The 13,112-nt window shown below is 47.3% G+C and overlaps 1 protein-coding gene across 1 annotated transcript in view; it reads left to right on the top strand.

The window, feature by feature from the left end:
• The window catches only part of CDK6 (cyclin dependent kinase 6), a 193,460-nt gene that overhangs the window by 43,213 nt on the left and 137,135 nt on the right, over positions 1 to 13,112 (top strand). The window contains exon 2 of the mRNA XM_038742474.1: positions 11,980 to 12,115. Coding sequence (XP_038598402.1) covers positions 11,980 to 12,115 — 136 coding nt within the window. The remainder of the gene's footprint in view (positions 1 to 11,979; positions 12,116 to 13,112) is intronic.

The following is a 13,112-nucleotide window of genomic DNA, read 5'->3' as shown; positions in this document are numbered from 1 at the left end:
AAAGAAAGTATTTGTTAAGCACATAGTATGTATCATAATAATAATAACAATGGTATTTCTAAGCACTTACCATGTGCCAAGCACTGTTCTAGGCACTGAGGTAGATACAAGGTAATCAGATTGTCCTACGTAGGGCTCACAGTCTTAATCCCCATTTTACAGGTGAGATAACTGAGGCACAGAGAAGTTAAGTGGCTTGCCCAAGGTCACATAGCAGACAAGTGGTGGAGCCGGGATTAGAACCCACATTCTCTGACTCTCAAGCCCATGCTCTTGCCACTGAGCCTCTTTAATTCTATATGTTTCAAGCACTGTTCTCTAATTTCTGGGATAAGTACAAGTGAATCAGGTCAGACAAAGTCCCTGTCCCTTCTGGGGCTCACAGACTAAGTAGAAAGAAGAACGATTATTGAATCCCCATTTTACAGTTGAGGAAACCGAGGCACAGAGAAGTGAAGTGACTTACCCAAGGTCACACAGCAGGCAGGTGGCAGAGACAGGATTAGAACTCAGGTCCTCGGACCCCAGGCCTGTGCTCTTCCCACTAGGTCACGCTGCTTCCCTTTCTCTAGAGCCTTGTGAAGTGGTGGGGAATGACGGGGCGGGTGGTGGCTGGGGGGCGGGAGAGGGATACACCTTAGCCCCTCTTCTAATTAGTCCCTTCTAGACTGTGAGCCCGCTGTTGGGTAGGGACTGTCTCTATGTGTTGCCAACTTGTACTTCCCAAGCGCTTAGTAGAGTGCTCTGCACACAGTAAGCGTTCAATAAATACGATTGATTGATTGATTGATTGATTGAGTCTAATTCAGGCTTCCGATCATCTTTGACCTGGGCACTTGGTGTAGGCATGGTTGGCGGGGGAACGGGTTTCCCCATCCAGATGTGAAACCTCTGGTTTGCTCCTCTTACTGGGTGTGGAAGCCCCATTTGCTCCCGGGGCCAAGCCGGGTGTCCTCCAAAACCAACATCTGGCCAGTCGCGGTCGTCCAGATGAACAGAGAGCAGCAGGTGCAGTCGAGCATTCATACCCGTAGTTCTGTTTGCCTCTTCGTCCCGAAGAGGAGGCCACTCCAGAGTTCAGGAAGTGATGTTACCGCATCCGCGTCAGTCGGGATGTGCTCCCAGTCCCATCCAGCTGCTGTCTTCTGGGTCCCGGAGCTCCGGTATTCTATCCTGCTCATGGCAGGCGCCCCTGACCCCATGGGGCACCCACGGGGTGGCTGGCCTCCAAAGCCGGTGTGCCTTGCCCGTCCCAGCTGCCTGGTATGTACACTGAACTGCCCCTCTCACACCCCTGACGTTTCATACACTGGCAACGCCTGGCCCAGGTGGCATTTTTGCCTCTTGGCCTCGAATCTCTCTGGGAGCCGTGGCTTAAGAAGAGCCACTCCTTCCCGATACGTCTGCCGCACCATCTCCCTCCGCTGTCCGAGGCCGCACCCTCACAGTTCACTCGCAGCCCGTCCTCCTCCAGCCCTTCCGCTTTTGTTTGTCTCTTGCTGGCTGCCCACTCAGCAGCTGCTGGGTCACCCTTTCTTCTCCCTCACCCTAACAGTAATAATTGTCCTATTTGTTCAGTGCTTAATATGTGCCAAGCATTCTGCTAAACACCGAGGTAGATACTGTCCAGTCAGATCGGCCACAGACCCTGTCCCATGCAGGGGTTCACAGTCTAAGGGGGAGGGAGAACAGGTATTTCATCCTCATTTTACAGATGAGGAAAATGAGACCCAAAGAAGTTAAAAATAATAATAATAACTGTGGTATTAAGCACTTACTTTGTGCCAGGCAATGTTCTAAGCACTGAGGTGGATACAAGCAAATCAGGTTGGACACAGTCCTTGGCCCACATGGAGCTCACAATTTCAATCCCCATTTCTAGACTGTGAGCTCGTTGTTGGGTAGGGACCGTCCCTATATGTTGCTGATTTATACTTCTCAAGCGCTTATACCGTGCTCTGCACACAGTAAGTGCTCAATAAATAAGAATGAATGAGTGAATTTTACAGCTGAGGTAACTGAGGCACAGAGACGTGAAGTGACTTACCTAAAGTCACACAGAAGGGGAGTGGTAGAGGTAGGATTAGAATTGGAATCTCCTCCCTCCAAGTCTTATGCTCATTCCATTAGGCCACACTGTTTCTCTCTCTTTGGCTTATCCATTCCGTGTGGTCCGATGATTTCTCCCTCTTTTCGGGCATCGCTACCAACCCGTGTTGAAATCTCCCATTTGTAAGCATCTTGTTGGGCGTTGTTCTCCCGCAATGAGTCGCTGCGAGTCTTGGCTGAAATTTTCTGTGGGGCTGATCATCATCATCATCAATTGTATTTATTGAGCGCTTACTGTGTGCAGAGCACTGTACTAAGCGCTTGGGAAGTACAAATTGGCAACATATAGAGAGTCCCTGCCCAACAGTGGGCTCACAGTCTAAAAGATGATGGTGATGATGGTGATGGCAGAGTGCTTTGGTTTCTGGTGCAGAGATAGCATCACCAGCTGGTCACTCGCACCGCTAGCAGACTTTTTGGGACCAGGGGTTGCCAGGTGGCAGGCCTGACACCTGATAATAACAGTAACGGTATTTGCTAAGCACTCAGTCCGTACCGAGCAATGTACGAAGAGCTCAGGTCGATATAAGAAGATCAGGTTGCACGCAGTCCCCATCCCACACAGGGTTCACAATGTAAGGATGTAATGGGGGCAGGTAATGAATCCCCACTTTACGGATGAGGAAACGGAAACGATCACTCGATCAGTGGTATTTATTGAGAAGCAGCGTAGCGCAATGGATAGAGCACAGTCCTGGGAGTCAGGAGGTCATGAGTTCTAATCCCTGCTCCACTTGCCTGCTGTGAGACCTTGGGCAGTCACTTCACTACTCTGTGCCTCATTCACCTCGTCTGTAAAATGGGGATTCGGACCGTGAGCCCCATGTGGGACAGGGATTGTGTCGAGCCTGATTTGCTGGTAACCTCCCCAGCGCTTAGTACAGTACCTGGTACCTATCAATCAATCAATCAATCGTATTGAGCGCTTACTGTGTGCAGAGCACTGTACTAAGCGCTTGGGAAGTACAAGTTGGCAACATATAGAGACAGTCCCTACCCAACAGTGGGCTCACAGTCTAAAAGGGGGAGACAGAGAACAAAACCAAACATACTAACAAAATAAAATAAATAGAATAGGTATGTACAGGTAAAATAAATAAATAAATAGAGTAATAAATACGTACAAACATATATACATATATACAGGTGCTGTGGGGAAGGGAAGGAGGTAAGATGGGGGGATGGAGAGGGGGACGAGGAGGAGACGAGTGCTTACCTAGTAAGCACTCAACAAATATCACAATTGTTATTATTGAGTACTTACTATGTGCAGAGCACTGTTCTAAGCACTTGGGAGAGTACACTACAAGAGAAATTAGCAGACATGATTTCTTCCCCTTAATGAGCTTACAGAGAGGTTACGTGGCGTGCCCAAGGTTACCCAGCAGGCAAGTGGCAGAGCTGGAACTAGAATCCAGGTCCTCTGACGTCCCAGGCCTGTGCTCCCTCTGGTAACCATTGCTGAAGCAAACAGGGCCCACCGTTCAGTGCAGTGGCAACACGGCCATAACCAGCCAGTTCACGCATAGCAAGCGACCTTCGTCTCTCTGGGCCAAGACTGTTCCCGTCAGCCCCCTGTGAGGTGATAAGTGTCCCAGTGTCCCCTTGGGAGGTCTCCAGCGTCCCTCAGCGTCTCCCACCTCGGTGGTTCAGCCCGTTGGGTGGCAGTAAGAAGAAGAGTACTGCTAATCTCCTCACCGTACCTCGCTCTCGCCTGTCCCGCCATCGACCCCCGGCCCACGTCATCCCCCGGGCCTGGAATGCCCTCCCTCTGCCCATCCGCCAAGCTAGCTCTCTTCCTCCCTTCAAGGCCCTGCTGAGAGCTCACCTCCTCCAGGAGGCCTTCCCAGACTGACCCCCTTCCTCTCCCCCTTATCCCCCTCTCCATCCCCCCCATCTTACCTCCTTCCCTTCCCCACAGCACCTGTATATATGTATATATGTTTGTACATATTTATTACTCTATTTTTTTATTTATTTATTTTATTTGTACATATCCTATTTATTTTATTTTGTTAGTATGTTTGGTTTTGTTCTCTGTCTCCCCCTTTTAGACTGTGAGCCCACTGTTGGGTTAGGGACTGTCTCTATATGTTGCCAATTTGTACTTCCCAAGCACTTAGTACAGTGCTCTGCACATAGTAAGCGCTCAATAAATGTGATTGATGATGATGAAGAGTAACTCTTTGGTGTAGAACTTCCGGGAGGGCTGTGAGGTTGAGTCATACTAAAACCAAGGACCAGCACTGCAAATAAAGTCACAACCACACAGCATGGGGTGGATCTCTATGGGCAAATAGCCCGGCGGCTAGTCAAGTGTTGGCCTTTTCAGCCATACCTACACCCGTGAATTACCATCTCCCTCAGAAAATCTCCCTAGTGTATATGTTTAGGTAGTATAAGAATATAATAATAATAATAATGGCATTTTTTAAGTACTTACTATGTGCCGAGCACTGTTCTAAGCGCTGAGGTAGATACAAGGTAATCAGGTTGTCCCACGTGGGGCTCACAGTTTCCATCCCCATTTTACAGGTGAGATAACTGAGGCATACAGAAGTCAAGTGACTTGCCCAAAGTCACAGCTGACCAGTGGCGGACCTGGGATTAGAACCCACGACCTCTGACTCCCAAGCCCGGGCTCTTTCCACTCATCCAAGCTGCTTCCCTTATTACCCCCAGTAATAATTGGGGTATCTGTTAAACTATATGCCAAGCACTTTACTAACCACTTGGGGAGATACAAAGTAATCAGGTTGGACACTGGGGACTCCCACTCTAATGGGGAGGGAGTACAGATATTGAATCCCCATTTTACAGATGCAGAAACTGAGGTCTAGAGAAGGTAAATGACATGCCCAGGGTCACCCAGACTGAATTCAAAGGATCTCTAATATTTTATGGTGAGGCATCCCAGGATGCTTTTGTTCTCTTTGGCTGTAATATATAGTTGTCTCACATTTAGCCCTCATTTCCTCTTCTCCCATTCCCTCTGCATCACCCTTGCATTTGGATTTGTGCCCTTTACTCACCCGCCCTCAGCCCCACAGCTCTTATGCATGCGTATGTAAATGTATTTGTGGATGTTAATGTCGGTCTCCCCCTCTCGACTGTAAGCTCATTGTGGGCAGAGAACGTGTCTACTAACTCGGTTATATTGTACTCACCCAGGTGCTTAGTACCGTGCTCGTCATATAGTAAGCACTCAGTAAATATGATTGATTGATTGAGTTAGTGGGCAGAATCAAGGAGAGACAGGCAGAGTATTGAGCTCAGCCAGGTGATGGACCTGAGGAAGTATGGAGTAAGAAAGTATGAGAAGCAGCATGGCCTAATGGAAAGAGCACAGGCTTGGGAGCCAGCGGGACCTGGGTTCTAATGCCGGCTCTGCCACATGTCTGTTGCGTGATCTTGGGCAAGTCTTTTGACTTCTCTGTGTGTCAGTTACATCATCTGTAAAAATGGGGATTGAGACTGTGAGCCCTATGTGGGACTGGCACTGTGTCCAACTTGATTATCTTGTATCTACCTCAGCGGTTAGTACAGTGTCTGGCACGTAGTAAGCACTTAACAAGTAATACCTCAGTTATTATTATTATTATTATTACCTGGTTACGGTCACCTCACCTGGGACCACCTATCTCCCCATCAGTCCTCTCCCATCCCTTACTCTGTATCGACTCATTTTTAGTTAGCACTGCCTTTCCTCTACCAGAGCTCCTTCCAGTTCTGTGAGTCTGACGTCCTCCTTAGGGAGAATTCTTCTATCTCTAGGCCCTACTACTTTCCGCTCTGCTGGTCCTTCAGTTTGGGGAAGTAAAATCTATGAATCAAAATTTGTGTGTGGTATTTTCAGGAGCCAGGGCAGATTTTAATCAGAAGTTGAAGTGGGGGCAACCAACCTGATCGTAAAAGCTGCAGTGCATTCTGAGACGGTTCCAGAATGGCTGATGGGTGTCCATTGGTCCTTGGCTAAGGGCCCGTTAAAAAGCCACCCAGAGTCAAAAAAAGCCTCTCCAACTCTTTCTCTGGGGCAGGGGAGGGCCTGTAGTCACAGCTCAATTTTTTATGTTGTACAGACAGGAACGGTTTGGGGCAGGCCCAAATACTTCAAAGGCACTTGAAAAATTATTTAAGAGCGTCCGGGCTACCGAGTGAGTTGGCTGATAAATTCACAACTGGAGGCCAAGAGATGTCCAATACATATTTCCCCCATCCATGCTGACACTGGCAACCACGTTGGGAATTCAATTGGTGTTCTGCCCCCAGGGCCTGTTCAATCAAATCTGTTGCCTGATTGGGTGAGGAATGACTGACTTTCCATCAGTCAATCAGTCAGTGGCATTTACTGGGAGCCCACTGTTTGCAGAGGGCCAGGATAAGCACTTAGCAGTCACTCAGTCAATGGCATTTATTGAATGTGCTTACTATGTGCAGAGCACCGTACTCAGCGCTTGAGAGAGTTCAGTAGAATTAGAAGGTACAAGCCCTGCCCCGCAGAAGTATTCCGACTGCTGTATGCAGAACACTGTACTTTGGAGAGTATAAAATAAGAGTTCATAGACCAGGATCCCTATGCTTAAGAAGCGTACAGACAGCAGTGTGCAGAGTACCGTACTGAGCACTTGGGAGAGTACAACAGAATGAGTAGAAAGAATTAGTAGCCTTCCCCAATTAAGCCTACTTTTCCCTGGCTCCCTCTCCCTTCTGCATTGTCTATTCACTTGGATCCATACTCTTTGGCCATTTGGTATTCACCCCAACCTCAGCCCCATAGCATTTATGTACATCTTTATAAATCATTTATATTAACGTCTCTCTCCCCCTCTAGACTGTAAGCTTGTTGTGGGCAGGGAGCGTGTCTACCGGCTCTGTTGAACTGTCCTCTCCCAAGGGCTTATTAGAGTGCTCTGTACATAGTAAATGCTCAATAAATATGGCAGATTGATTGACAGAGCACAACAGAGGTGAGACCTGTTCCCCACCCTCAAAGTGTTCCAGTATAAATTAAAAAAAGAACTAGAGCAAGGACCCAGTCATACAGACCCCACGGGATGGCTATCGGAAAAATATAGAACTGTGGACCCCGAGAACATTATATGCTTACGCCATCAAGGATGAGCTTGATAAGCATTTCTAATCCCCCGGAATGGCTGTTGTCCAAATGCAAAAGCAAATGTCTTCGTGTATTGATTCGATCGTATTTATTGAATGCTTATTGAACGCCTTGAGGGCAGAGATCGTGTCTACTAACTATTGTACTCTCCCAAGTATCTAGTACAGAGCTCTGCACAGAGTAAGTGCCCAATAAATACCACCAATTGACATGAGTGCAGAGGGTGGATGAGGGAGAGGTTTTTAGAGGAATGGGAGTATATGTGGGTGACATTTTAATATCTGTCATCCCCTCTAGACTGTACACTTGCTGTGGTCAGGGAATGTGTCTGTTTATTGCTATATTGTACTCTCTCGAGCGCTTAGTACAGTGCTCTACACACAGTAATAATAATAATAATGGCATTTTGTTTAGCTCAATAAATACAATTGAATGAATGAATGGGTCCGTAAGGGGACAGGCTTCGAAATGTTGTGCTTTGCACATAGAAAGCGCTTAATAAATGCCATCATTATTATTGTTTTCATCCCAGTCTGGGAATTCCTGTCTTGTCAGAGACCAGGAGGAGTTCGGTTGTGTGTGTGTGGCGGGGGGACAGGGTGATGGGGGTAACGGGGCCAGCCCCCCCACACACACTCACACAGAGGGAGACACCTTCAAATCTAAACGTATTGCAAAGGTGACTCTAAAAAAAACCTTATTGAACTTCCTGCAAAGGGTCAGGCTTCAAACCTAAGTAATGTCAATTTCCTTTTTGATAAATTCAGTAGGAGAGCAGAGCTTCTGTTTACAAAGCAGTTTTTATAGAAGACTTTTGTGTGAACTGTAATCTCTGGGAAGTTTTAGTTCACCTAAGTTTCGGGTCACAATCTCCCTCCATAAATGGAGCCATCCCTTGTGTCAGCCCGGCCAAGAAACCCCCAGCAAATTTGTGGAGATCAGGCAAAGGAAACAGGTGATTAGAATCACTTCGGGTGGGCTGCCCACTTAGTTCATACTATCGGAGGAACCAGATACACCCAGGGGTGAGTTTCTAGCAGCCAACGTAAAGGATGGATTGTTCGATATTTCCACCCCCACGGGCATCTGAGAAGCAGGAGGCCAAGCTACAAACGCCCTGTCCTGTGCTCGGAAAGTGATAATCGTCCCTAAGGGGTCCTGGCGTTTGCTTTAGCGCATAGGTAAGGAATTATCTGATCTATTAGCTAGAGGATAACGAGCTTCATTCTCGTTAGGGTTTGTGGAGAAATCGGGCCCTAGGCAGCCCACGCTTTGGCTTTTCTGTTGTCAGCCAATGTGCATTTATGGGTATGAATTAAGTGATCCTAAAAATAAGCAGACAACACTAGGTGGACATTTTCTTTTCCCCAGGCAGCACTGTGAGCAGGGAACATGTCTCCCGACGCTGTTATAATGTCCTCTTCCAAGCGCTTAGTATAGTGATCGGTACATGATAAGCAGTCAAATAAATAAATAAAGCGCTTCAGAGAGTATTACACAACAGAGTTGGTGGACATGTTCCCTGCCCATGGGAGCTTGCAGTCTAGAGAGGAAAGAAAGGATTTTCATCAGTCTATTTTCGGACGTTCTTTCGTATCGTTCATCCGAGCTCGCCTCATTTGGTTAACGTGGCTCATTTCTTATTTTAGGTTGATGTGACAGCAGAGTTGCCAATGTGGAGGAGAGATTGCTTCCTTGGGGAAACCGGACATTCCTTTTTGTTTAGGGACATTTTGAAAGATCAAAATGGGAAATGCAAATGCACATGTCTTCGTGTATTGATTCCTGACGTCCTCCTTAGGGAGAATTCTTCTATCTGTAGGCCCTACTACTTTCCGCTCTGCTTGTCCTTCAATTTGGAGAAGTAAAATCTATGAATCTTTGAAAGATCAAAATGTTAAGAATAAAACAGGCTGACAGAAAATCATTTAAACCTTTTACCTTAAAGAAGTCCAAATGGCTCTATGAAATCCTTGGGAAATCTACTCAGGGCTTGGGACGCGGAATGGCCTAATGGAAAGAGTCTGAGCCTAGGAGCCAGAGGACCAGGGTTCTAATGCCGGCTCTGCCAATTACCTCCTGGGTGACCTTGGGAAGTCACATAACGTCCCTGGGTCTCATTTTCCTCATCTGTAAAATGGGGATTCAATCCCTGTTCTCCCTCTTACTTAAACTGTGAGCCCCATATGGGACAGGGACTGTGTCCAACTAGATTAACTTGTGTGTACCTCAGAGCTTAGAACAGTGCTTGGCACATAGTAAGCACTTAACAAATATTATTACTATTATCATGATTATTCTTCCTAATCCAGATCTGTGATGTAGATGCAATGTCAGCTGTCGTGAGCCACTCAGATGGCTTTCCCAGTATTCTTGCTGAATTCCGTTGCCCTGATCACCGTGGAATGCGGAAATGTAAACCAATTCCTGAGAGGTTTAGCTTTATCTCCAGGAAATTTTTAACACCTGGTTTTACAGTAAAGCTACCATTTTCTCTGTGGGGCAGTAGAATTGGTGGCCAGGGCCAGGATCGAGTCTACCAACTCTGTTGTACTCTCCCAAGTGCCCTGCCTATAGTAAGGGTTCAGTAGATCCTATCGATCGATTGATTGTCCGTAGACTCTGGTATGTGGCCTCACATTCCACGGGAAATTTTCACTGATGAATCCTGCAGAAAGAAACGATTATCTTGGGGGGTGGGGGTGGGGGGGAGGAAGCAAATCCCTATGCGAGGAGAAGCATTTGATTGGTCCATCAGCATTCTTTTTGGCCAAGTACAAGTTAAAGAAGTGACCATTTCCTCGGAATGCTGTTCCTTTTTTAGATTTAAAATGGTTTCCGTCAGCAGCACTGCTGGTGTTCTTAACCCTGTGAAGAATGAGCTGGGACCCTGCAGGTCTGGATCACCCAGCTCTGAATGCAAAGAACCAACATGATCTAGAGGAGTCAGAGGACCTGGGTTCTAATCCTGGCTCTGCCACTTATCTGCTGAGTGACCTTGGGCAAGTCACTTCACTTCTGGGCCTCAGTTACCTCATCTGTAAAATGGAGATTAAGACTGTGAGCTCCAATTGGGACAGGGACTGTGTCCAATCCAATTTGCTTGATTCCACCCTGGTGCTTAGTGCAGTGCCTGGAACATAGTAAGTGCTTAACAAGTACCGCAGTTAATTAATTCATCAATTAATGCTCACCATACCTCTCCTTCCCAGTAAGCACTTAATAAATCCCGTTGATGGATTTGGACAGATGAGGTAACTGAGGCACAGAGAAGTGAAGTGACCTGCCCAAGGGATTCCCAGGGACCAGCCCCCCTGCTCCAAGGGCCAGTTTCCATCTCCTGTGGCCTAAACCTGTTCTGTGCTAGTGGGTCAGATACTTTGGGAGGGACACCAGCTCTTGGACTCCCAGTTGACAGTTCAGGGCCTGCTTGCTGGGACTCGAGGGTAAGAAGGGGGTGGGCACTGCTGTAGTTCCAGACAGGCTCGCCGGACCCTGTGACATTCTCCACTTTTCCCACTGGGCCAGCCTTTCTGCCATGGGGCAACTTGAGATGGGAGAGTAGTGGCGTCTTGGCTTCCATTAGGTCCCAGAATCCTCAGTAACCACAGAGGGGCCTTTTTTGGAAAGGGCTTTCTTTATTCCGTTTTATCCCTGTAGGCTATATGTTCTTTGTGGACAGGAATCGTGACTATCAACTCTGTTGTACTTTCCCAAGCGCTTAGAACATTCATTCATTCATTCAATTGTATTTATTGAGCGCTTACTGTGTGCAGAGCACTGTACTAAGCGCTTGGGAAGTACAAGTTGGCAGCATATAGAGACGGTCCCTACCCAACAACGGACTCACCGTCTAGAAGGGGGAGACAAAACAAAACATGTGGACAGGTGTCAAGTCATCAGAATAAATAGAAATAAAGCTAGATGCACATCGTCAGTGCTCTGGATATGGTATGCACTGAATAAATACCATTGAACGATTGATCGATCTAATGCATTTGAGATTGTCTAGAAGTAATAATAATAATAATGGTACTTGTTAAGCACTTACTATGTGTCAACCACTGTTCTAAGCGCTGGGGTAGATACAAGCTAATATAGTTGGGCACAGTCTGTGTCCCACATGGAGCTCACAGTCTTAATCCTCATTTTACAGATGAGGGAACTGAGGCACAGAGAAGTGAAGTGACTTGCCCAAGGTCACACAGCAGACAAGTGGCGGAGTCGGGATTAGAACCCAGGTCCTTCCGACTCCCACGGCCTAGTAGCAAGAGCACGGGTTTGGGAGTCAAAGGACGTGGGTTCTAATCCCAGCTCCGCCACATGTCTGCTGTGTGAGCTTGGGCAAGTCACATAACTTCGCTAGGCCTCAGTTCCCTCATCTGTAAAATGGGGATTAGGACTGTGAGCCCCATATGGGACAACCTGATTACCTTGTATCTACCCCAGTGCTTAGAACAGTGCTCGGCACATAGTAAGTGCTTAACAAATACCATCATTATTATTATTTTTAAAATGGAGAGTAAGACTGTGACCTCCATGTGGGACAGGGACTGTGTCCAACCTGCTTACCTTGTATCTCCCCCAGTGCTTAGAACAGTGCTTGGCACATAGTAAGCACTTAACGAATACCACAATAATAATAAAAATTGTTATTATGATTAGGCCATGCTGCTTCCTGCAGCATGCAGAAATACAACTGACTTACTCTATTCAGTTCGACCCACTTAACCTCATCTTCCTTTTCCTCTCAGGCTGTTTGACGTATGCACGGTCTCGCGCACAGACAGAGAAACCAAGCTAACACTAGTGTTTGAACACGTGGATCAAGATTTGACGACCTATTTGGACAAGGTGCCAGAGCCCGGAGTGCCCAATGAGACCATCAAGGTACGGACATGCCATTTCTTTCCTGGCAGCACTCCATCAAGAATCCTCCGTCTCTCGGTGGGGCCGAGAGCGGCCCCAGAGCTAGGATTCCGCCCCAGTTCTGTTCTCAGCTCACCGCGTGGGTCCTCCTCCCAGGGTGATATCGGAGATCGAGGGGGTTATGGACTTGAAGGTGGGTGTGGGATGTTCCCTCTGCCTAAAGAGCAGAAAAGGACTCATTCGAGCTGGAGTTGGGTAATGAGAAGAATGTAGGATCTATTTAGAACTTAGGTATTCTGTCCGATCAGCATTTTGCCCTCCACTGGAATTAGAAACATCCTTTTCTTAGAAAGTGTGGCTCGGTGGAAAGAGCACGGGCTTTGGAGTCAGAGGTCATGGGTTCAAATCCCGGCTCCACAACTTGTCAGCTGTGTGACTTCGGGCAAGTCACTTAACTTCTCTGTGCCTCAGTTACCTCATCTGTAAAATGGGGATTCAAACTGTGAGCCCCCTGTGGGACAACCTGATCACCTTGTAACTTCCCCAGTGCTTAGAACAGTGCTCTGCACATAGTAAGCACTTAATAAATGCCATTATTATTATTATTTCTCCTTCATTGAGGCCCACACCATCCAACTCCCCTACCCGCTCAATTACTGTTTGTTGTTATCCTCAGGCTCAATCTCCAACTTTCTGAACCATTTTGATGCCTTTCTCACATTCCTTCTCTCTTTCTCCCTCCCCACACCAATCCTCGGTGACTTGACATCAACGTGGATGTTTCTGTCGACCTTTTCCCTTCCCTCTACCTCTCACTCCTCAATACACCACCATCCTACCCCACTGAGCTGGAATGCACAAACCCACACCCTCAACTCTGTCCTCTTCACTGCATTTAATTCCCTCACTCTCCCGTCCCTCCGTCGATATCCTATCATCAACCTGCAGTCCTAGATCACCTCCATGGTATAAGCTTCCTCCGTTCCTGTGCTAGAGCTGCAAGAGCGCTCCTGGCAGG

The sequence above is a fragment of the Tachyglossus aculeatus genome, chromosome 2, assembly GCF_015852505.1.
Source record: "Tachyglossus aculeatus isolate mTacAcu1 chromosome 2, mTacAcu1.pri, whole genome shotgun sequence".
Lineage (NCBI taxonomy): Eukaryota > Metazoa > Chordata > Mammalia > Monotremata > Tachyglossidae > Tachyglossus > Tachyglossus aculeatus.
Note: the sequence above shows the minus strand (reverse complement) of the source record. Positions and strands in the feature narration are given on the sequence as shown.